Source organism: Tasmannia lanceolata, unplaced genomic scaffold (assembly GCF_043159265.1).
Source record: "Tasmannia lanceolata isolate RefF3 unplaced genomic scaffold, GAP_Taslan_0.1 ptg000018l, whole genome shotgun sequence".
NCBI lineage: Eukaryota > Viridiplantae > Streptophyta > Magnoliopsida > Canellales > Winteraceae > Tasmannia > Tasmannia lanceolata.
Window position 1 is genome coordinate 11,986,586 of NW_027518695.1, and position 25,293 is coordinate 12,011,878.

At 37.8% G+C, this 25,293-nt stretch overlaps 1 protein-coding gene, 1 non-coding gene and 1 pseudogene across 3 annotated transcripts; 2 read left to right on the forward strand and 1 right to left on the reverse strand.

The window, feature by feature from the left end:
- On the reverse strand, positions 1-71 carry TRNAG-GCC (transfer RNA glycine (anticodon GCC)). The gene has a single exon. It is a non-coding gene; the product is annotated as a tRNA-Gly (tRNA).
- A 5,504-nt stretch (positions 72-5,575) lies between these two features.
- LOC143851066 (cytochrome P450 714C2-like) lies at positions 5,576-10,446 on the forward strand. The gene is made up of 5 exons (XM_077360386.1): positions 5,576-5,883; positions 6,907-7,133; positions 7,412-7,644; positions 7,933-8,296; positions 9,928-10,446. The coding sequence occupies exons 1-5, from the start codon at positions 5,601-5,603 to the stop codon at positions 10,351-10,353; spliced, it is 1,533 nt and encodes a 510-aa protein (XP_077216501.1). The 5' UTR covers positions 5,576-5,600; the 3' UTR covers positions 10,354-10,446.
- A 1,492-nt stretch (positions 10,447-11,938) lies between these two features.
- On the forward strand, positions 11,939-22,743 carry LOC143851318 (DEAD-box ATP-dependent RNA helicase 18-like; annotated as a pseudogene). The gene is made up of 11 exons (XR_013236288.1): positions 11,939-12,262; positions 13,173-13,409; positions 13,936-14,196; positions 17,275-17,354; positions 17,482-17,587; positions 17,708-17,821; positions 19,796-19,894; positions 20,029-20,118; positions 21,106-21,212; positions 21,278-21,421; positions 21,936-22,743. The product of XR_013236288.1 is annotated as a DEAD-box ATP-dependent RNA helicase 18-like (transcript).
- The last annotated feature ends 2,550 nt before the right edge of the window (positions 22,744-25,293 follow it).

Sequence of the window (25,293 nt, forward strand, 5' to 3'; positions counted from 1 at the left end):
TGCACCAGCCGGGAATCGAACCCGGGTCTGTACCGTGGCAGGGTACTATTCTACCACTAGACCACTGGTGCTCAATGTGAAATATTATAATTTATAATAAGTAGTAAATTTTTCATTGAGACAATGACATATTGCCAATTTGATAGGCCCACCTTTCCATATATTCTCAAAAATGGCCTCACTGATAAGTTGTCAATTTGTATAGCATTTATTTCAAGATACCCAATTAATATGACTCCAAATTTCGAAGGGTAACTTGAACTAGCTCCTTTTTTATCTTTTAATTTTACAGTCTTCTATTATTTACGATTTTCACTTGCTTGAAAACTTCAAAGTGAAACTCACAAACATTCAGTCAAGATTCAAGCTAGGATTCTATTGATGGTAATTACCAAATAGAGCAGAGGAGATAATGATATGGAGATAGGTAAGAAAGAAGAAGATGATATGATGCGAGAAGAGCTGAGTAAATAATCTCTATTGCATTCTAGATCATTTGTGTGGTTATATTAGACTAGCATTCTTGACCCATGTGATGTCAATGGATGATTTTCTCGGATCTTGAAGATATGTCAAAATCTCACACAATTCATGAATCGGTTGACAAGTGGCCCACCCCATCAGAACATCAGCTAAAATTGTGGGCTCCACTTGATGCATGGGTTTGAGTGGAGTTGGTGGGAGCCACCTTATCAACAGTTGTGAAATGGTGAGCCCCACTCTTTGCATGGATTTGTGTGGAGATGGTGAGGCCCTTATGGGTGTAAAATGGTGGGCCGAGATGATGAGTCCAACCAGATCAAAATATGCTATGCATGGGAGTAAAATGATGGACCTCACCTTACAAAAACCTAAATAGATCCATCTAAGTAGTATAATTACATCTATTATTTGATTCTAGAAGGAAGTTTTGAATGCCTGACCTTAGACTTACAGTAGGATAAAGTGATAAACCCTTTGTTTCTCCCTGCAAAACAGTGAAGACTGAGGCTGTCACGTCCCCCTCTAAACTTACTAAAAAATTAAGGGAAGCAAAGAATCATGTCTACCATCTTCTTATGATGCTTAATCTGTCCATACTTTCATGTCAATGGTGCTTTAAAATACTAAGGCTCTGTTCGTTTAGGATTATGCGTGCCAACCCCATTATTGGACTCAAAATTACATTTAAATTTCAGTCCAATAATCAGTTTTGTATTTACATTTAAAATACAAAACTCGTCTTTGGGGGATTCTAATAATCACTATGGTGAAAATTGAAGAGGAGTGTCATTATAAAAGAGAAGTTCCAGCAGAGGATGCAGGGGAAGCAAAGTATTAATGGTTTTAATAGCGGTCAGTTTTCTGAGGATGCAGAAGTTGTCTGGAGCTTTTGGTCAAAGATTATTTAAATAGGGTTTCTAATTTCTATAGTATAGTATCTATCTACTCTAATTAAAATATATGCAATCCCTCAAAAGAATTATTGATGACCTTCCAAAAGTCTATGTCTAAAAATAGAAAAAAGAGATCATCACAAGGTTCATTTCTAACCGTTGCTTTTCGGGGCCCACCTGTCCCGAGTAGATGTGATTGGGTCCTTCGATATGATCCGATGATATTGACATACCCATTGCCACGCGTAAGGCGATCTGGTCCATAGATATAGATGGCCGGCCGAATATCCTAAGTCCTACTCAAATCGGATGATTTTAGACCATTGATCGATGAAAAAGACGACCTTATTTAAGCCATTGATTGTTTCCATGCCTCAAATCTTGTGAATGAGATCTTAGTCCAGCTTTGAATCTGGACCCATCGATGGTTTATCGGATCATAGATACTGATCTTCAGTCACATATGTCGTGTGTGCATTGGGCAATGAATGTTTTTAACACATCAATTTGTATATGTGATTCCGCCAGAAGTTTGCTTTGAAATGACTTTCCTCAAAACGGATTTCCATAAAATCGCCTTAATGTTACAGATGGGATGTCTGTTCTGCATGGGACTAGGCCCATGTGGGTTGTCTCATCTCTATTAGGCTTTTTGACAAATTCTATATTCTTGGTCCATCTTTTTAATGAGAGAAGACCCAGCTCATTGCTGAATTTAATGAATATCTGAAAGCCCAATATGGAAGTAATGACTAATGAGGTGGCTCTTTTCTCATAGAACAAGAGAACCTATCGAATGGGATTGTGCGAAATTGCCTAGACGATCTCAATTAATCTGTCTAGGCAACCATGCAAAAGTAGAGAATTTATATGATGGGTGGCCGTGAAAACACGTGAAGTCTCAAAAAGTAGGTACGGCCCACTTTTTTTTATGATCCAAACCGTTCATCTGTTTGGGCACAACGTAAATAGGTTGTGCCCCAAAAATAATTTCCATTGGATAATCTTAACCCTCCGATCCGAACTGATCTGAATATGGAGATTTCCAAAAACCATTTATGGAATCTTCTACAGATCGGAGGGTTAGGATCATCCTATGGAAATGATTTTTGGGCCACAACCTATCTACGTTGTGCCCAAACAGATGAACGGTTTGGATCATCAAAAAAAAAGTGGGCCGCACCTGTTTTCCAAGACTTCACGTGTTTTCACGGCCACCCATCATATAAATTCTCGCAAAAGTAACTTAGTTAAGGGAAATGATAAATTCGCCCTTTTTCTTCCATGGGCAATGGCCGTAAAAGGGCAGTCATAAATACACTAGAGGGTTTGACCCAACTAAAAAACGAAGGCGGCAAATGTATCACTTCCCTTTAGAGAAGTACCACCAATACAAATTAAATGAGTAAGACAAATTCAGTAATGGGTGACTCTTCTTTCCTGAAAATGAGTGGCCTCTCCTGAAAACCAGGTCCATAAAATGGCGTTTTGCGAAACGGCCTAGACACACTCGTATGTATAAGAGAAAGTTGCTTAATTATATTTACTATTTTATCTTTCGGTCATTTGTAACTAAAGAAGTTGCTAGTTTCCATCGCAAGAGGCATTTCGCAGCTGGTCTGTCGCATGTCGCATGTCAGACCAGCCACCTCGTGAGTGGAGATAAAAGTTCTATCTCCACTCACGAGGTGGCTAATATGACCTCGAAATGCCTTTTCCAATGAACGCTAGCAATTCCCTTTAACTACATCTATTATAAAGAGAGTTTCTTATATTTGTTATATGGGATTTGCTAGCGACCATCGCAGAAGGCATTTCGGGGTCTAGCTGTTGCATAAGACTATAAGAGAGCAGCCACATTGGAACAGATTTGCCTTATTCATTTAATTCATCCTATATGGATGCTCTCTCGTGGTGTATATAACCTCTCACATGCAACAGCCGCGATGGTCCCTAGCAATTCCCATTATATACGGTGTATATAACCTCTTACACCTACTTACGTGAGAAAGAATTCAAACAATCCTAAATGTGCATTGACATTGATCAACACGATGCTCCCAACTTTCATTTTTTTTTTTCTTTTATTTATTCCTAATGGTCTCTCTCATCTACTATAACTCTCCTAATTTTTTATTTATTCCTAATGTAGATACACAATTAGCTCGGCATGTGACCATTGTATCTCATGCTTACGTTTTCCTATCACTTAAGGAATTGAATCTCTTTATTAGTTAGAAATGTTGAATGGGTTCTGCTTTTGCATGTGAACATGTACCCTTCTAACTAATTCAGCACCCAATGACTGGGATGCCATGGGAACTATTATTTTTTTTAATGGGTCCCACATTTCAACTTAATATTTATCTAATGGGAGTAGTCATACATCAAATATGTGATATCTGAACAACCATAAACATAAAAGCATGATATCATTATCCAATGAAGAAACGCAAATATAAAATACATATGTTTGGCATATTGGGTTATGTCAGCAGTTCCCACTGATTATATTAAGAACTAATGGATCTAATCAAGAGAAAGCATATGCACAATCATAGCTTTCGGATTCATCTCTCATATAAATCCAAAAGCTATAATATTTCTACGACTTGGAAATTATGATGCAATGTGATTCAATATGTTTCTCACAATTATATAACCTCTCACATTCACCATGCCATTTGATGGAGTTGGATCCATGGTTTTAAATTTCTGTTTCGGTCCCAATTTTGGCCTCGTCTGAAAACGAAATTTCGGTCGAAATCCAATAATAGAAAATAATAATATTTTATTATATCTGAAATTTCAGCTGAAATTACCGAAATTTCCTGAAATTGAGGTCAAATTTTTTAAACCCAAAATTTTGGATTTCGGTTTCAACCAAAATCCGAAATTTCGTATTTCGGCCGAAATTTAAAACCATGGTTAGATCACAGTAATAACCTTATGTGGCAGTCACAATTTCTCCCAATTTTGTGTGCTCATGACCTCTTCAACTATGTAAATGGTGACATCACAATCTCACTTTGCATGTGTCAAACTTAACGGGCTAATCGTCGTCAATCCAGCATACCTTGCTTGGCAGCATCAAGACCAATTGATACTCATGCTACCCGATCTCGAGCTTGTCTGCTGCGACTTTAGCTTCAATTTTAATCTCTTATAAATGGTAATCTTTCATCAAATTTTGTCTTAATCATTAAATTCGTCTGAGGTGGCTGTTCTCACCTGCAAAAGTCAGCCGCAAAATGGCTTTCCACTAAATTGCCTAGCACATTCCATATATATATATATATATATATATATATATATATATGGGGAAAGTGATTGTGAGCGGCCCCTCATATAAGCTTATATGAGGCGACCGCTAAAAACATGGTGGGCCCACATTTTTGGGGGTGATCCGAACCGGTCGTTTGATAGGCCCTGGCATAGATAGGGGGTGCCCAAAAAATCAGCTCCATACCCTTAGAACTATGGAGGTGAAAGAGGGGAAAATGGGCGGATATATAAGGCGAAACTTTGTTTTATAGAACTTTTTGGGAGTTGTTATAGCCTTTTGACAGCTGATCAAAAACATGCAAACCAAAGGTGAGTTCTTCCCTTGATCAAAACACAGTTGGGCAGATATCAGTCTACTTTACAACCTCTCACAACAACTTACGTGAGAGAGAATTCAACTGAACCATGTTTGTTCCTTAACATGTGTGGAAACAACGTTGTACTAATAGTTCTCTTGAGAGTTGATATTTGAATATTTTAAACTTATCTTATGGGCCTTTTGTTTTAAGTTAAGAATTAGAATACATCATGTTGTCAAGCAGGCCCTTTGCATTAACTAAACTTTTATGAGGTGAAATTAATTAGAGAGATGCTTTAAAATGTAAGGTATTTAATAGCTATGGAAAAAGTTACATGTGTAATATTCTTAATACCCATAAAGGAAAATACATTTATACAGTAATTAAAAGTTTTAAATAACCTCAGATGCCACCCAAGCTTTCCTATTATTTATAGCTAATAATAGAAGCTTAAAATAAAGTGACAATCAATCTAAGAAATGTAAATTAATGGGGAAGATGAGGGGGAAGGGTGCAAATATCAATTTCTTAATGACGTAAATAGTATGCACCCACCCAAAGTCAAGGCAAATAAGCAAATATAACTATATAAGAAGCAAAAGAGGAGAAGGAAGGAGAAGAAAGAGGAGAAAAGAAAGGCATGGAACTTCTCAACATCTTATTTTCTTTGTCTTTGGTGTCTCTCTTTAGCTTTGCTACGTACTGTTACTGTATTTTATGGTTAAAGCCCGGAAGAATGAGAGAGAGGATTAGGAAGCAAGGGATTGAAGGGCCTCCACCTTCTTTCTTCTACGGCAATATTTTGGAGATGAAGAGTATCCAATCAACAGTCGCGAAGGCTTCCATAGAAGCAGGAGGACATGCATCACACAACTACACGTCGATTCTATTTCCTTATTTTGAGAGGTGGAGCAAGGATTATGGTATGCTACTCAATTTTATCACAATTTTTTTTCATATTATTGATTTGAGAAATGATAGATGCAAGGGCACCCTCGTATAAAGAGCCAGAAAGGGGCCCTCAATTGGATTCGCCTCATTTTTTTCGGTAACCGATTAAAATTGGTTGAAAAAGTAAATTCGGTTGCTCTTAACGACGTGGATCCAATCAAGGGCCCTTTTCTGGCTCCGTATGCAAGGGCACCCTTGCATCTATCATTCTCTTCTATTTGAAATCCCTTGTTATTATAATCCTCGGCATAAATTGTATGTTGAAAATGACTAAAATACCCTTATTTAAGGATTAAATTTTCACTTAAATGCCATCTCCAGTAAACCAACCAACTGCTGAGGTGAGCTCTTTTTGACTTCTTGTACACCTGCCAATGAAATTATAACCCTTTTTAATGTTTGTTGGGAAGCCTATGAGTTGTACATTTTAGCATCATATTTTTGCACTGTTTTGGTTTGATTGTACTTTGTCCTGGATCTTTCTTGGTGATCAAGCTATTGGGAATTGCTGGGGGCACTTCCAGGCAGGTCTGTTGCACGTCAGACCAGCCACCTCCTCCATGGAGACAAAGCTGTTGTATTCATTCACGAGGACCCTGACATTCAACAGACCAGCCCCGAAATGCTTTCTGCGATGGACCCTAACAAATCTCTTATTAATATAATCATCTTTAAAAAAAAATTACTATTGGCCTCAAGATTAAGGCCCTGCTTAGTTTTGGATTTAGTGAATTGATTTTGGAGTCCGAAACTGATTATTGGACTCAAAATTGCATTTCACGACTGATTATTTGACTAAAAAATTGCATTTAATTTTAAGTCCTATAATCAGTTTTCTTTTAATTCTCAAAATCCAAAACAAATGGGGGCTAAATGCAATTTTGAGTCCAAATAATCAGTTTCAGACTCAAAATCATTTCTTAAAATCTAAAACGAACTGTGCCTAAGAAGACTCTCGTATTACTGACTTAATCGGACTAATAATTGCGAGATAGGTCCCGTATTTATGTATTGGACGGGCGTCACGGTAACAATATATGTGGGCCGCCCTGATGTGGTGAAGGAGATGAACCTCTACAAATCGCTCGATTTAGGGAAGCCTTCGCGCCAAAAGAAAGAACGGCAGGCATTATTCGGCCATGGCATTTTAACCGCAAACGGGCAAATGTGGAGCCGTCAGAGGAAAATCATAGCGCCCGAGTTATTCATGGACAAGGTTAAGGTAAATTCAAGTTAATTATTGATCCACTTTCCAATTAAAATTTTATAAGCACTACGCGAAAAAACAACTCAAGTGACTAGGATTTGGTCCAGTTTCATCTAAATCCATCTGATCTTGTTCGAATTGGGTTGAGTCTCGTCATCGTATGTAGTCACTAATTAACATGTTTAAATCATCTTATTATGTATTTGAGCTCTTAATTTAGTTTAAATCAACTTATTTTTTTTTATAGTAGTTTTTCTTGTATTTCTATTAGATTTTAATTTTTGTGTGTGTAGGGAATGGTATCTCTAATGGTGGAGTCTACCATTTCAATGTTGGAGTCTTGGGAGAGTAGAATTGGAAGTGAGGGTGGGATTATAAGAGTAGATGAGGACTTCAGAAGTTTATCTGCAGATGTAATCTCAAGAACATGTTTTGGGAGCTCTTATTCTAAAGGGAAAGGGATATTTTCAAGGCTCAGAGATCTCAAGCTTTGCATGTCTCTACATACTGGAATTCCAGGCTTGAGGTTTGTGGCTTTTCTTTAGATTTCTTCTTTCCATAAGAAAAATGCACAAAAATAAAATTAAAGTGATAATTTCCTATTCTACTGAAGATATAGATTAATAAAGCATCTATTGTTTTGATTATCATTTAACAAAAAATGTGATAAATTTACTAGAGAAAATGATTACTTTTTATGTTATTTTGCTGGTAAGCTTACGCTAATTAGGATGAATATATTTATATGAATAAATGGGTTACAAAATCATTTCAAAAATTTGGACTTGTAAATAACAAACTCATTGTGTGCAAGATATCTTCCAACCAAGAATAATAGAAAAATTTGGAGATTAGAGAAAGAAATCGGATCGTTGATTCTGAAGATCGTAAAAGAACGGAAACTAGAATCCACGGCTTCATCTGAAAAGGACCTGTTACAGATCATTATGGACGGTTTCGATGCTACCCGTGTGGGATCTGAATCAACGGATCGTTTCGTAGTAGACAATTGTAAGAACATCTACTTCGCTGGCCATGAGACGACTGCGGTGGCCGCCACATGGGCCTTGGTGCTTCTTGCTCTGAATCCAAAATGGCAGGCCCGTGCTCGGGCCGAGGTGGTGGATGTCTGTGGGGTTTCCTTGCCGGACTCCGATATGCTTCGCCGGATGAAAACGGTATGTTGTGCCGTAATTTGATTTATAATCTATCTATAATATATGGTAAACAAATTTCTTTCCATTATCATTCGTTTTTTTCAAAGAATTTTTTTTACTGAAAAACCTTTTCTTTATACCTCATGTTTTGTTTCGATAGGGCGGGGTCAACATTTTATTTATACCCAAACATAGCATAGCATGAGTGGCAGCCAACATTTCCACCTGATATGGTGGGCCCACAATCTCTACCCAAGCCTATGCATTACGGTGGGGCTCACTAATTTACACATCATGCTATGCTATGATGGGGCGGGGCCCAACCTTTTATTACATGGCCAATCTCTACGCAAACCTATGCATATGATGGGGCCCACTAATTTACACATCTCTTGCTATGATGGGGCGGGGCCCAACATTTTATAACCATGCCTAGCGTGGTGGGGTCCACCATTTTACAGCTAATGTTTTGATGGTGCGAGAATTTTACACCCATGCAAAGAATGGGCCTGGAATACTAGTAATAAAAAAAGCTTACGGATGGGATCATGGAGACCCTTGATCTAAGGGTGCAAACTTGATTCGATTTTTGCGAATTCGGGTTGAATTTTTATGATTAAATAAGGTCAGGTTAGGGTTGATTCCAACTCATTTTTTTAGCAAAATCTCAACCCGACCCGACTCGACTCAACCCCTACCTTGATAATTGAAAATTTCTTGAAAATTCAGTAATTTGTATGCCAATTTTTAGCTTTTAAGAATCTGAGTAAGTAAAAATTCTCGCATATTTTTTAGATCAAGATATCTACAATTAGGTTCATTCATTAGTACAAAATTCTCCAACTAATTGAAAAAATCCCGATTTTTTTATGCCTTTTTAAAACTTTAAATTCCTGACCAATTCAAATATTCTCACATTTTTTTCAATTAAATGGGAGTTTTCTTAAGTAAACCCAATGTTATTGAATTACCTGTAATTTGACGAAAAAAATTAATATTTGTATTCCTAAAATGCATTCCGAGCACGCTCAAGCAGTAACTATATATCTTAACCGTTGGATGAAACCGCATAAGATCATCGGCTGCTTGATTTGAGACTTCCTGATTTCCATTACATGGATTGTGCTAATCTCTATTATCTGTTCATTGTTTCTCGGATGCCCGACCATAGTCACAAATATCTCTGATATTTTTTTGAAAATACTAACTCAAAAATTTCTCAAGATTTAGAAAAATCATGAAGACTTATTTAAATTTTTATTCTTATTGCGAAAATATCACAATAAGTTCATAAATATTTGTGACTATGTGCCCAACATGTAACATACCATGAATTGCACCCTGTGTCCGCCTTTACATGCTTGTCCAATCGTAGTTAGCAAAACATGATTCGGCAAAAAAAAAAAAAAAAAAAAAAATGGGACGGGAAAATTTCGAGTTTAACACAGTATTGGTTCCAAAAAGACGTAGTAAGAAAATGTGTTTAAAATTTTTGTTATTTAAAAAATAGTGGAGGTGAAATTGGCCAGAAAATGTATTTTTAATGTTTAAAACACATTTTAAACATGTTTTAAACTGCAAAACACTGTTCTAAATGGAGTTTACGTGTCCAATGGATTCCTCTCCTCCTTAACCCATCCTTTCATATGCAGATCACAATGGTGATACAGGAGACTCTGCGTCTATACCCACCAGCGCCGTTTGTGGCACGAGAGGCATTTCAAACTATGAAATTCGGAGATATCCAAATTCCGAAAGGGGCCTGTGCCTGGATTCCAGTGCCAATGTTGCACCATGACCCGCAATTTTGGGGACCAGATGCACACGAGTTCAATCCCGAGAGGTTCTCAAATGGCGTCTTCAATGCTTGCAAGTACCCACACGCTTACATTCCGTTCGGAATCGGAACTCGGACGTGTTTAGGGCAAAACTTTGCCATGACAGAATTGAAGGTTCTTCTTTGTCTCATCTTATCTAAGTTCAGTTTCTCCATCTCTCCAAAATATTGTCATTCCCCTGTGGTTAAATTGACTATAGAGCCAGAGTTTGGAGTAGATTTGTTCCTCAAGAGGGTGTAAATTAAAATATACAGCACGGGTTTGATTCAGCTCTATCTTTACCTATAGAAAATCATAGTTTATCAGCAGTAATCCTCTTTTTTTTTGGATCTAAGATTGTAATACATATGTGTACTGAAAATGAAAATAATAATAGTAAGTTAATGAAAAATACTGATCGGTTTGATTGTTGGTTTTTGTGATTTGTTAAATTGCTAATTAAGTATAGGAGCTCTACAGTTTTGGTTAATCATTGGTCTAATGGATTGTAGGGTTTCTAGCATGGCATACTTGGAACCCTATAGCATGTCCGAGGGTAACTCGTCTCACATCACTAGAGATTGTCGATCAACTACTTTTATCGGATATTGCATGATGGGGTGCAAAGATAGCATTCCCTCGAACTTAACCCGACCCAACCGGAGACTTGGGTCGAGGATGGTCAACCCACCCAACCCATCTTACCTAAAATTGGGTCGGGTTGAGTTCGGGTTCAACTAGGGCCAAACAGGAAAATATAAGAAAAAAATAGAACCCAAAGAAGATCAAGACAAAATTAGAGGACAGAGCTCGGGTCAGTTCGGGTTGTCAAGGCTTCAACCCTAACCCAACTCAAAATTAAATCGGGTTGGCGATGCCAACCCAACCCGAGCCAAATCGGATTGAACCCATCAGGTTCGGGTTGAGTCTGACCCAAGTTGCACCCCTACTTTTTAGCAAAAGGTCAACATGACCAACCCAAACTGAACCCCTAATTGTACGCAGAGAATTAATTGGATTATAAAAGACAAGGTGAGTTCAGCCCATTATCAAAACATGTTGATGCCAAAATCAATAGCCTAAAATTATTAGTGAAAATTTTGTAAATAAAATTGCAATAAAGAGATAGTTAGGTCTTTAAGGTAATGTCAAATTCAGGGATAAAAGTAGGGGTGCAACTTGGGTTGGGCTCAACCTGAACCCGACGAGTTCAACCCGATTTTGGCTTGGGTTGGGTTGGGAAAAGCGAACCCGATTTAATTGCGAGTTGGATTAGGGTTGAGGCCTTGAACCTGACCCAATCCTAACCCGGCCTCCGTCCTCTAATTTTGCTCAACCCGAACCCGACGGGTTAAACCCGATTTTGGCTCGGGTTGGGTTGGCATTTTCTCTGGTTGGGTTGGGGAAAGCCAACCCGATTTAATTTCGGATTAGGTTAGGGTTGAGGCCTTGGCAACCTGACCCAATCCGAACCCGACCTCCTTCGTCTAATTTTCTCATGATTTTCTAGGATTATGCTATTTTTTCTTGTATTTTTCTATTTGGCCGTAGATGAACCTGAACCCAACCTGACCTGATTTGGCGGCGGGTTGGGTTAGGGTTGACCATCCTCAACCCGAGGCTCGGGTTGGGTTGGGTTGGGTTAGGGTTGAGAGAATCCTATCTCGGGTTGGGTTGGGGTTTGCCGCAACCCGACCCAAGTTGCACCCCGAGATAAAAGCCAAAATGGCTGCAATGACCCTGCATGTGTGCCAAGACAGTCTGGTCCACAACCCAAAATATTGTACTCATTAGATAATCCTAGCCGTCCGATTAGAAGACTAGAATATGATATACTCAACCCCTTTTATTATGTGCACATTGTGTAGAAAAAATAGAGCTCAAAAACTGTTTGAGAGAGCCAGAGATGGAGTCGGGTTCTCCCAACAAAGCCCTAACAACCCTTCGTTTCTCGGAGCTAAAACCCTCACTCTCAGAGCCCGTTCTTGATGCCCTAACCCAAGCAGGGTTTCATTTCTGTACCCCGGTCCAGGCCTCAACTATCCCCTTGCTCTGCACCTTCAAGGATGTCTCTGTTGATGCCGCCACTGGTTCTGGGAAAACCCTAGCATTTGTCGTCCCCCTCGTCGAGATTCTCCGTCGATCTTCTCAGCCCCCCAAACCCCACCAGGTTCTACAACCCCGACTTTATAAGCTAAAACCCCAGTTCTTTATAATTATAACCTAAAACCCTAATTTTATAAGCTAAAACCTTGATTGTACATTTTTCATTTATGAGCCCTGAAAAATGTACAATCCAGGTTTTTGCTTGTAAAAAATAAAATCTAGGGTTTAGCTTGTAAAATCCTGGATTTTATTAGCTAAAACCCCACTTCTTTATAATTATAAGCTAAAACCCCAGTTTATAATTATAAGCTAAAACCCTGATTTTATAAGCTAAAACTTGGATTGTACATTTTTCATTTATAAGGGTTTAGCTTGTAAAATCCAGTTACAAAATCTTTGTCTCGAAACTGGGATTCAATTTCTGAGAAAAATTGCTGTACTCAGTTTTTGTTCTGGTCTTTTCATTTTATTAAGCCCAAAAAACACAAAATCTCAGATTTTTTTTTGGTTTTCTTAAAATTAGATGCATGTCTTGAGATATGATTTATTTATTTTTGAAAGTTAGTCATGGGTTTACATTTTACCTTTTTTATTTTTTGATAAGTTGGGTTTACATTTTACATTTTACATTTTTTTTTTTTGATAGGTTGGGTTTACATTTTACTAGAAATTTGATTTTGATAAAAATAAACATTTTATTTTATTTTCAGGTCATGGGAATCATTATCACTTCTATTCTGTTGCTTCAATTTCTGAGAAAAAATTGCTGTCACCAGTTTTATGTTATGGTGTTTTCATCTTCCTTAGCTAAAAAAAACACAAAAGGTTCCTTGGATTTTTGTTGTTTTTTGTTAAAATTAGATGCATGTCTTGAGATATAATTCATTTTTTTTTCAAAGTTACTTATGGGTTTACATGATACTAGAGTAGTAAATCTGTTATTGATAAGAATAAATTTTTTATGTTGTTTTCAGGTCATGGGGATCATTATCTCTCCAACAAGAGAGTTGTCATCACAAATATACCATGTAGCACAACCTTTCATTTCAACATTGTCGAATGTCAAGGCCATGCTTCTTGTTGGAGGATTAGACATAAAAGCAGAGATGAAGAAGATAGAGGAGGAAGGAGTAAACTTACTGATAGGTACCCCAGGAAGGCTATATGACATAATGGAACGCCTCGATGTCTTAGATTTTCGGAACCTTGAGGTATTTATTCTTGTCGTGGTTTCCTTCTAATGTTTTTTTAAACCCGGAATTTATCTTAGAACCTGGGCTGGCACCTTAAATTTTATTGATATTAAGCAAAAGATACAAGAGGCTATGTCCCCTTGTCTCAAAACTCAAAATCTTAATGGTTTCTTTTTAATGTTTATGGCCTTGAAGTTGTTCATATGGGCAGCATTGCGGTATCCTTTAACTTGAAACATCATCGTTGATATTTGTGTATTTATAGCACACACTGCTGGCTATAACCTTTTTTTTATTGTGGTAATTTTTTTTTGAATATCTCCATTCTTTCATGAAAAATGATTTGAGCCCACTACGATTTTTAAATATTGGAAAACAGCCTTGAATTCAAAATAGAAGACTTCCATTTGCATGCTTGTTATTTCAGTTCCCTTTTTTATGTCATTCTATGACATTCATGATGAATGTTCTTGTGGTTGATGTCTTTATTATGCAATATCTTTGATTGGATCTGTATTTTTCTTGAACATTTTGTTTGGAACAGATCTTGATATTAGACGAGGCCGATAGGCTCTTGGATATGGGTTTCCAAAAACAGATAACTTCCATCATTGCTCGCTTACCAAAGCTACGTAGGACTGGTCTTTTCTCGGCTACTCAAACCGAGGCAGTTGAAGAGCTTTCTAAGGCAGGATTGAGAAATCCCGTGAGGGTCGAAGTTCGAACGGAAATGAAATTGCACAATGAGCTGGATTCCTCTCAAGAATTAGCCTCTTCCAGAACACCTTCAGGGCTCCATATTGAGGTATGTGTTACCGAATGTTCTCGGTACTGCATTTATGAATTTGGCCTTTGTAATTATTAATATTGTTTGTCTTTAGGCCTTTGTGTGGACTCATTTTCCAGTTGGTGGATTGAGTGAGTCCTGATTGATAACCATAGTTTTATCATTTGAAAATTCATATCTGTTTCAACATTATATCCCATGCGTAATGACTACAATGAGCATACCATTAAAAATAATGACTACAATGAGCACTATTTTGCAAAACCAGGTAAAAAAAACCTCCCCCCCCCCTCCAAATAGTGATGTGCGTGGAAGTTCCAAGGTAGCCCTAATTATATTTAGAAATTTGTGTTATACAAGGCAACTCCCAATAATCGCCACCTTTGCTTGTTTCCGTGAAAATTTTTCATGGATGTCGCCACTGGTACATATCGTCGCAAACTGCCATTGGCCTTCTAAAGTACCAGATCATCGAATCATCTTGATGTAGGATGGGGAAGAAAAATGGAAGAAAGAGAAGAAAGGGAAAGAAGAAGGAGAAGAAGAAAGGGAAAGAAGAAGGAGAAGAAGAAAAGGGAAAGAAGAAGAAGAAGAAAGGGAAAGAGGGAAGAACAAATATGCGCTCAATATTATTCCCAAAAAACTAACTGTCTACTACATTATGCCCCATATAAAAATCAACAAATAAAATAAATATAAAATCCAAAGGGTAAATATGCCACTTATTGGGCCCCACGGGTGTAACTGTGCTTAGAGTAACTCTGAAATGGGTGCCTACGATCCTCATCACATCTTGGTTCTGAGTTCTGACTCCACTCGACTTGTTCATCACGAAAAATGCATATATGTAGCTGCTAACTAGTTGGCTCACCAATCAAGAATAGAGAGGGACCTCGATCTGTCCTTGATGTGGTTCGAGTCGGCGGTTTAACCTTTGAATACACTAGACACTCATGATCCAACTAATCAATTAAGAGTCAACCAGGAGTGATTCTTCATCAAGTTATGTAAGAAAAGTTCATAATACTAGTGGACTGATCTAGAGTCATTGTGATTTACCATTCAAAAAAAAAAAGAGTCATTGTGACTAACGGCATAAGTTAAGCTCAAAGGTTCAGGAAAGAGTGACATTAACAAGTAGAAATATAGTAATTCATTAGATTTAGTTGCAAACACACCAAGAGTTTAAATCTCAAGTGTTGTTCGGCACGACGCGGTCGAGTACTCGGTTGATGCGGCGGAGTACTCAGTTGAGTACTCAGTTGACGTGGTTATAATTCGGGAGAGTCAAAGGAGTTTGTATCGACTCTGTAGGGAAAAATGAGGAACACGGATGTGGCGCAACGCGGAATATGGCCAAGGTAAAAGGGAGTCGAGGTGGATGTGGGGGAGTTTTAAAACTATGGTTGATCCTCCAAAATAACCAAAGGCAGGTTCTGGTGGCAGTTCATCCACTCGATCGTGACCCCGCCGTTAGGTATGGTGGACAACAATCTGTCTCGCTCAATAATGTTTAGCAAACTTGTCGAATATGTCAAAAAATATCCACTATCACTGTCAGTGTGGCACATTCACTGAATATTCTTGGAAATTGGAATCACCCTAAATAATCAACGGCTAAAGCTCCAAATTGGCCCACACCCTCAGTCCATCATGGAAAGCAATGATCTCAGTCGTTATGGAGGAAGAACATGTCAAAATCAAGGTTTTAAATTTCGGTTTCGGTCATCAGCGAAACTGAAACATTTATGTTTTGGTACAAAATTTTGGCCGAAATCTTGTAAAATCTCAGAAACATTTTGGTACGAAATCACGGCCGAAATGGTTTTTCTTTTCTTTTTTTAATTTTCTTAGAATTATCGTAAAGGAATCTCGTGGTTCTTCTCTTTTCAGCCAGTGGAGTTGATTTTTGTCAAGGTTTCTATCAAAATGTCTTTGTTTTTTTATATTCAAAGTTGCATGTTTTCGCATATTTCAACCGAAACATTAATGAAATCCTGAAATTTCGAGCGAAATCTTATAGTTTCCAAATCCAAGTGGATTTGGTTTCGGTAGCGGCTGAAATCGAAATATTTCGGTTTCATTTTTTTAGAATTATCTTAAAGGAATCTCGTGGTTCTTCTCTTTTCTGCCAGTGGAGTAGATTTTTGTCAAGGTTTCTATCAAACTGTCTTTGTTTTTTTATATGCAAAGTTGCATGTTTAGCATATTTCAACCGAAACATTAATGAAATCTTGAAATTTTGGGCGAAATGTTATAATTTCTGAATCCAAGTGGATTTTGTTTCGGTAGCGGCCAAATCGAAATATTTCGGCTGAAATGAAATGTTTAGGCTGAAATTTAAAACCATGGTCAAAATAGAGAAATTGAGAAGAGTCTCATCCCTTATTGCAGTAGGTCTTGGGATGCTTCACCACTCATGATCGATTTTCTTGAGAAGTTCACATTGGTTGAATGATGTGGTGGTCATATCCGCTAAACATGATTTGTCTAACCTACCTGTCGGCCATTACTCTTGACTCTTGAGTACTTTAGGAGTTGCATGGGATTTTTTTTTTTGAGCGGTAGCAATATTCATTTCAAAGGAGGTGACCAAGATGGTCAACCCCAAAGATACAAGATAACCAGGTACATACAGAGTAACAGAAAAAACAAAGAAAGCAAACATCAAGAGGCAAATGATCAAACAAGATGTGTGTCCATACACTTGTTTTATATTTTTACTCAACAGTGCCGATTTATACAAGTTAAGTATTGATTTATACAGTTTCCAAATTATGTGTCTTGTCGTAACAAGTTTTCCTTTTCATATTTTTGATGATAAAGTTTACTTTCTATGCCCTTTGGTTTTCCGGAACTGACTTTATAACCTCCACTCTTCTATGTTGGATGTAGAAGTTATTTTTTCTTGTTTCTTATTGTTTTCCATAAAAAAAGTATCTCGTTGTTTAATTGTATCCTATTGTCAAGTTCTCATCCTTAAAATACTTGTAGTTCTGATTTGTTCTTGGGACCCTTTGGGTCAACTTGAGTTACGTTTCTTGTAGTACTTGCAATTTGTCTGTACCTTAGTTAAAACTTTCTCTGATTATACAGTTTATAGAATGTGAAGCTGAGAAGAAGCCATCACAGCTTGTTGACTTCTTATCGAAGAACATGTCAAACAAGATCATTATGTAAGTTTGTTTACTGGGAATTCAGCTTATGCATGTGTGATACGCATTTAAGGGAAGCCAATATGGTTTTAGTTCAGTGCAGACAATGCACTATAATTTGGATCCTTTGATTTCTCTTCTCGTGCAGCTACTTTATGACATGTGCTTGTGTTGATTATTGGGGAGTTGTTCTGCCGCAGCTTGCTGTTCTTAAAGGTTGTCCCTTGATTCCTCTTCATGGGAGGATGAAACAGGTAAATCTATGAAGTATTATTTTATTTAAATATAATTATAGGTACCCTTAATTCTTCGTCATTAAAAAAATTATCCATCTGAGGTCACATTAAGTCTTGTACGCCTTTATTTTTTTGTAGATTGCAAGGGAGAAAGCATTAGCATCTTTTACTGCGCTTTCGAGTGGTATTCTTTTATGTACTGATGTGGCAGCAAGGGGACTTGATATTCCAGGTGTTGATTGGATTGTGCAGGTACATTCTATTAATTTTTTGGTACAGATGATGTTAATGTTTATGGGGGGCAAGAATTCATCATGTTTGATACATTTTCATATTTAGTAAGCATGAAACACCGTTAAAAAAAAAAGCATGAAACATTTGCTGGAAATTGTGGATGGTAATGGTGCTTGAGGCCTGACTTGCAATTTTTTTTCGTTTTATACATATTATGAGACTTAATGATTACATTGGCATCATTTGACCTTTCGAGCTTTTTGTTTTTGTTAAAACTTTCTGTCGTTGAATGGAGAAATGAAAGTATTCATTGAGTCCCTTTGAAAAAAATAGAAACAATAACACAATGTTTAATTGGAAAAGTTACCTATTAGGTGAGATTATTAGATTATACTTTTCAACCACTTGGTGCTAGTTTCTCCCTCTAAACTTAATTGTGCTTTCTACCAGTCCAAATTTTCCAATTGAAGACGTATGTATTCCTAATGTAATCTTTATTCTTAACTTCTCATAAAGTAGTTTGTTCCTGCCCTGAGTAGTAGGAGACTAGACATCCGGCCTCGTATATTTGGAGCATAGTCTTTGCATACTCCAACCTGTCTAGAAACTAATACTGATCTCTCTTTGTTGGCTTACACCAATAGGCTGCTATTCAAGAGCCTTTGAGACACCCATATATTAAAGAGGCTTGACATCATGAGAGTCACCTCTTCTCCCGTTTGTTTTGCCCATCTCTTCAGCTAGGGACTGGAACACTCATATTCCATGCAATCCCCATTTTCCATCTCGTAAACCTGTCCAAGGATTGGATCGGGCGTCATATCTATGAATTCATCCCGGGCATGAAGATAGATGCTAAAGAATGATCCAAATTGTTCTCTTATGGCGATTGCCGAATTCCATGGAGGTAGTGGTTTTTTTCACCCAAATATACATACCCCGATGTCCTTACCATGTGACCTTTGACATCCAAGGGGAAATTAATAAGTGGTCTGTTTTTGTTGACTTTCTTTGTAGTCCATCCCTAAAGCTCACATGGGGTCCAGCTATCCTCCCCCAACTCTCTCTCTCTCTCTCTCTCTCTCTCTCTCTCTCTCTCTCTCTCTCTCTCTCTCTCACACACACACACACACACACACACACACACACACACACACCCTACCTTCGAGTGTGACATGTTTGAATTGGTCAACAGTCACCACTTGGGCTACCACCCTTCGACCATTTCTAAACAAGCAGCATCTCTAGAGGGCATCACCTTGTGGATAGATCTCTAGTGTCTATTGAGGTGTTCATCTCTTTGTTTCGCCATCGCCTTGTGAAAGTTAAATACTTTTGTTCTCTCCTCACTCAGTAGATGCTTTAATTCAGTATAACATGGAAGTTAAACTATACGCATGATTGAAAGCTTAATCCTTGTAGACAACTTGTCCCCTGATTGTAACATCCTTTCTGGTAATGAAAGTCAATTTTCAAAAAAAAAAGAAGCTCCAATTACCCCTTGTTGCTGACCTCCATCACCATACTATTTCCGATGCCATCCTACACGTATTTTTTATGTTGCTTCTGTTTTCTGGTTAGATTTGCGAACCTTCTTCCATCCTGAGTTGCAAAATCAACCTACGCAATGTGAGATGAACAAACTTTCAATGTCTAGAGTCATATCTTGGAATCTAGACTATGATTCCCCAGTAAGTGTCAAATACACTTACATTTTTCACTTGTTTCTAAATGATTATATCATTTGGTGCTTCCTATGATTCCCCGGTGATGTGTCAAATACGCTTACATTATTCACTTGTTGCTAAATGATTCCATCATTGGTGCTGCCTATTTAGCACACTGCCCTTTATGCATCCATTACTTACTGATTAATAACAGAACTAATAAAGTTCTTATTATCCATTCCAAATATTGGTGCGCAATTTATTCATTGTCTACTGGTTTGAGATTTGAAGCAAAATTCATATTATAATACTTTTGCCTATGCAGTATGATCCCCCACAAGATCCAAATGTGTTCGTACATAGAGTTGGCCGGACTGCACGGATGGGCAGGCCAGGAAGTGCTATTGTTTTCCTTTTACCGAAGGTTTGGATCTCACTTGTTCATCTATGTGATACTTAATTCCTTGTTAAACAAGCTATGCTACATCTGAGCATTCTCTGATCACTTCTCCGTAGTAATATTCATGAAGTTAGGCTTTCTATGTTCTCTCTGTATAGGAGGATGCTTATGTGGAGTTCCTGCGGATAAGAAGGGTCCCTCTCCAAGAGAAGCAATGCTCTGATAATGCTCTGGATATTATTCCGCAGGCAAGTTGTTATCCTTCAGTGATGCTATATAAATGCATCTTCTTCTTATTTGATAATAATGTTGTATTAATTCAGTTGCAAATACTTTTTTTCTTTTTCTCTGGGGCTTGGTGCTGTCCAAACTATCATTTATTCATAAAAAAAATCCTTTCCAAAATGGAAAAAGGAAGAGAAATGTAAAAGAAGAGGAAAGATAACAACCACATTAAGGCCCTGTTTGTTTAAGATTATGACGGCCTATTATGAGTGCTAAACCGATTATTGGACTCAAATTTAAATGCCCTCAACTTCTTCTATGTCCCTTTACTTGATTTCCATGAGATTTGTTGACCTGTCTTTGGTTTTAGGAGGATGTTCAAATGATTTTTTTTATTGAATATCTTTTTGAAAGCATGGAAGAAAGTGGGATTTTGCCACATGTTGAGTGTGATTAGGAATGTAGAGAACACAAATTCTGAACTTCATTATATTTGATATGTGTTTGGCAAATTTGCTGAATCACAAGACATGGGTGTGACTTGGTTCTCTGGCTTCATTGTTTGGAAGGAATCCTGGGGTGTTTTTCATCCATAAATTTTCAGGCATATTTCTTGCTGCTTTTCCGTTGTTCTTCAGAAAATTATTGAAAAAGGAAAAATGTTTAAACTCAAAGACCCATTCTACATCTGTAATCGTTTTAAAAGCCATCTTCCACACTTGCTTCTCATGATTGATTGATTCAACATTTAGTGTTCATAAGCTTTGATAACCTAAATCAAATGCCCAACTTTCTTACTGTCCAATTGTTACCCTGGCAAGGCTACTCACTCTAGTTTTAAACCTATTTGATTTCTTATGTCCACCCCCTTTCCTTCATGCAATGAAATGGATTTCACTTTCCTTCTTTGAATAACAGACATACCTTGATTCAACTATAATTGTTTTGCTTGCTTACAATGAATGTATTCTGTTATCATATCAAAGCCGCTAAAAAACTAACTATTGCAGATACGTTCTGCTGCGAAAAGGGACCGTGATGTAATGGAGAAGGGATTAAAGGCATTTGTGTCATACATTCGTGCATATAAAGAGCACCACTGCTCTTTTATTTTCAGGTTAATTCAGTCCCCTTTATCAATTTGGCTAAATTATTTCAGTGAACTTACTCCATATTTCTCAGGTGGAAAGAACTGGAGGTTGGGAAGTTGGCCATGGGATTTGGCCTTCTTAAGCTCCCTTCAATGCCTGACGTGAAGCATCACTCCCTTTCAGTTGACGGTTTTACACCTGAAGGCGATATTGACTTGGCCCAGATTAAGTACAAGTAAGCAACTCTTTTTTTCTTTTTTTTTTTGTATGTGTCAGTTTCCCTTTCTCTGTTCAGTTGCCTTCCCTGGAAAGCAAATCCCTGGAAAACAGCATATTTTTTCCCTGACAAGACCTTGATAAGACAGAATTCTGGTGTTCACTTGCTTTCCAGGGAAAATAGAATTACACATGTGGAATATTTGCAAAAAAGCAAAAAATGACATGGAAAATCCCATTTTCCCACCCTTTAGGGATTTCATTTCCGACCAAAAACACACGGATTTCGTTTCCCTGGAAAACTAGTGCAAAAAGAAAGGCAAGCAGTTTCCCTGGAAACCTTTTCCAACGCAAGTGAACAGTCTAGGGAAACTTTTTCCTGCACAGATTCCCTGGATTTTTTTTCCTAATGCCACCTCAGATTCCCGGGAAACATTTTCTTTTCCTTTCCCGGGAAAACAAGTGAACAAAGCCTTTATTCAAAGCTGTGTGTTTCAACCTGGCTAATAATCGTGTTTTTTCATTTGGATTAGAGATAAATCTCGTGAGAAACAAAGACGAAAGAATTTGCAAGCAAAGGAAGCAATAAAGCATCAAGAATCAAAAACTCAAAAGCCGAAACCAAATCCTAATCCAAATGGTGCTGCTAATGTTACAAGGAAAAAAACAGGGCGGCAGCGGCAGGCTGCTCAGAAAATTGAAGATGACGAAGAGCTAGATCGGGATTATCGGTTACTGAAAAAGCTGAAAAGGGGGGCTATAGATGAAAGCGAGTTTGCAAAGCTTACAGGCATTGAAAATGAACAGGAGTCACCAAATTGCAACATTGATGGCTCTGGCATGAAGAATAAAACTGGGCGTGCAAAGGCAGAATCGAAACAACGAACAAAGAGGAAATTTGAAAAGATTAGGAGGGGAGGTTGGCAAACAAAAAGGAAATAAGCATTTGAAGTTTGGATTTGGGGCCAAGACCAAGAAACCGAGTGCAAGGCTATCAACAGCTATTCGATTTTGCTAACTTTCATGAGAAGATATAACATGGCCAAGCCTGTTTTTTCCAGATTGCCAGCTGAGAAGGCGAGGAACACCGACAAAGCACATTATTGAGGGCCAAGGAATCGAAAATCCCGGTGAGTTCGTCTTGGCAACGGGTTCTGGTTAACTACCCGAAAATGTACAACAGAAATAAATACCTGTCTTTTCTAGATTATTATCTACACTCTTCCATCCTCACCCAATGCGGTGGGGTCTTCCATCCTCGACCCAATGCCATGGGGCTGAGGATGAATGTAACACAATGACTGTCCTTTGTTTGGTTAAAAAAATTCGGATTGCAATCTACTGTTATCTTGTAGCACAATTAGATTTCATTGTGGTTAATCTGATTATTATATTGAGTTGCAATTAGATTTCATTGTGGTTAATCTGACTGACAGAGACAAGTCAGGCTCATACCTGTTGGGGCCGATTTGAGCGGATGATCCTAGCCTATGTTCTCTGGTTGTTTAGGGTTCTGGCAAGGGAAGCTTAAGCATTGATTTTTGTAGGCCTTGATCTTAGCAGTGGAATCTCCATGACGGCGTGGGTCCATGACTGTGTGGGTTGCGTCACGATAGTCTACAAAATGATCCTAATTGTGATCATCTGTGTCTGATTCACTGGGCTACAGGTACACTTGTGTAAAGCCCATGTCCAACATTTTAAGCACATCCAGCCCAAATACATGGTGGGTTCAAAAGGCTCTACTCGAACCCAACCTAGGACAAAATTTAGAAACCCGTGGGGAGCTCGGACCAACCTGAGAGTTATATTTAAAAACGATTTGGGTAGGCATATTTAGCCTATTTATTTGACTTTTTTAATTTTGAATGTTTGGGTGTTGAGGATAGGGGGCATGTCCTCCTCTTGTTATTTTTCCTTCATAAATTCTGGGTGAAAAAAAAAGGGAAATGTTACCAGCACAATCATATTTCATATTTGCACAAACCCAGATGTCTTTTCATCTTTAATTGGCTCATGAGAGCTTTTTGTGAAATGTAATAATCTCTTGACATACTAAAAGACAAGATGGGTTAGTGAAAATATTGTTGTGCTGATATCATTTCCCCAAACAAACTTCTAATATAAAATATAAAAGATGGACCTATCTTCTCTTAAGAAAAAAAGAATCAACAAATCTTTCGAATATTCAATTTCATATCCTGGTTTTGCTAGCGTTCATCGCAGAAGGCATTTCGCGGATGGTCTGTTGCATCTGACAGCAGCCGCACCATCGCAGAAAGGCCTTTCCACCTCCTTTTGTTCGTCTTTTTGTGCAAGAAAAGACAAACCAAAGGGGGTGGAAAGGCCTTCTTGTTTCCATTTAATCCATGACAGAATAAATTAGAATAACTTTTGGCCTTCTTAAATGATATCTCGTATCCAATACTACCTTATGTCTATATAATATTGGTTGTTGAATGGAAGGTCCTATTCTTGGTCTTGTATAAAACACTTTCACAGTAAAAAGTAACCACATATTTACATTGTTTCAATCCCAAATCAGAAAGAAAATTCTTTATTCATATCATCTCCCTGCAAGCTTGTATGGAAACTATTTATTCTGTCTTTTATTATCAGAAGTGCAATGCAATCCGGCCATGTTACATCTAACAGAAACAGAGCCATAGGGACTCTTTTCATATTCCTTTTCTCATTCTCGCTACAAGTATTTCTCTAGCACAATAGCTTGTCAATATATCATTCTCGTGAGTCGTGACAGCCACAACTTTTTACCTGGCATGAGACCTCTTCATACCATATACATGTTATGATGCCTCTAAGTCATTCATGGCAAAGGACTTCTTCAAATCTTCCTTTAACCCATCAATCATCCCAATATTTACCAACATCAAGCTGAAGAATAATAAAGTTACCTTCAGAATCTTAGTGAACAAACAATAATTTAAAGTCTATTTTTAATATCGATTATCAGCTATGAGAGAGTCAAACTTCCTTGCACTATAGGCTTGGTGTAGGGCATTGTCATGTGCTAAAACCACCTAGGGCTATATGAGGATATAGGTCTCCTTCTCATTTCTTTTTCTTTTCTTTCATCCAGCCCCGTGCATCACATGAGCCCTTTGGAAGTTTTAAGTTTACAACAAAGGGCGAGTGGGTCATTAGACCTTCCAATTTGCGAATCTTCCCAATTCCCATCGCAGATTTGGCATGTGCACAGTAATTGGATTCAATTAAGAGGCAATTCTTAGTTTGGCCATGGCCATGCCTTTGTCAAGTTTAAGATCCAAATCAAATTTCTTGCAAAGTGGGTGCATACTGGAGCTATATCTTGACCGATCCTGATCACAGCAAAATGTACACCGGAGGTGGAGATTCGGGACCCACAATTTGGGAGGTCCCACGTAAAATTTTCGTCCTTTCGAGTTCTCAAAAAAAAAAAAAAAAAAAAAGAGTGGGTCTAACCTCAATTGCAACATATATTTGTGGCAACAAAATGGATCATAATTGAAGTTTTGATTAGGGCTGAGATTAATCAAAATAGAAAGAGTGGTCTAACCCTTTTGTTTTGTTTGGTCTAATCCCCTCTTTTAGAGAGAGAGAGAGAGAGAGATGTTTCAATCCACTCTTTTAGAGAAGAAAACCATGCAATTAAAACAGAATCGAATCTTACCACAACTCGCATTGAATGTGCATTGGAGCTCTCCATGTTTTTTCTTCAAAGATAGAGAAAGATGTCTGTTTTTCTTTTTACTTTATTCAACTTATCCAAGTGCTTAAGCTGGAAGTACGCGCTTTGGAGGTAAACACAAGAGAAATTTCAACTCCATGACCCTCTCTTCCTCTTTTTTATAAGGAGGATTGAAGAAAAAAAAAACCAGTTGGGATGAC

What these genes read in the sequence shown, in the direction of transcription:
- LOC143851066 (XM_077360386.1), top strand. Translation starts at nt 5,601, where the DNA reads ATGGAACTTCTCAACATCTTATTTTCTTTGTCTTTGGTGTCTCTCTTT. An exon ending in ACTGGAATTCCAGGCTTGAG is followed by an intron (nt 7,645 to 7,932) that starts GTTTGTGGCTTT and finishes ATTGTGTGCAAG; the next exon opens with ATATCTTCCAACCAAGAATA. An exon ending in TGCTTCGCCGGATGAAAACG is followed by an intron (nt 8,297 to 9,927) that starts GTATGTTGTGCC and finishes TTTCATATGCAG; the next exon opens with ATCACAATGGTGATACAGGA.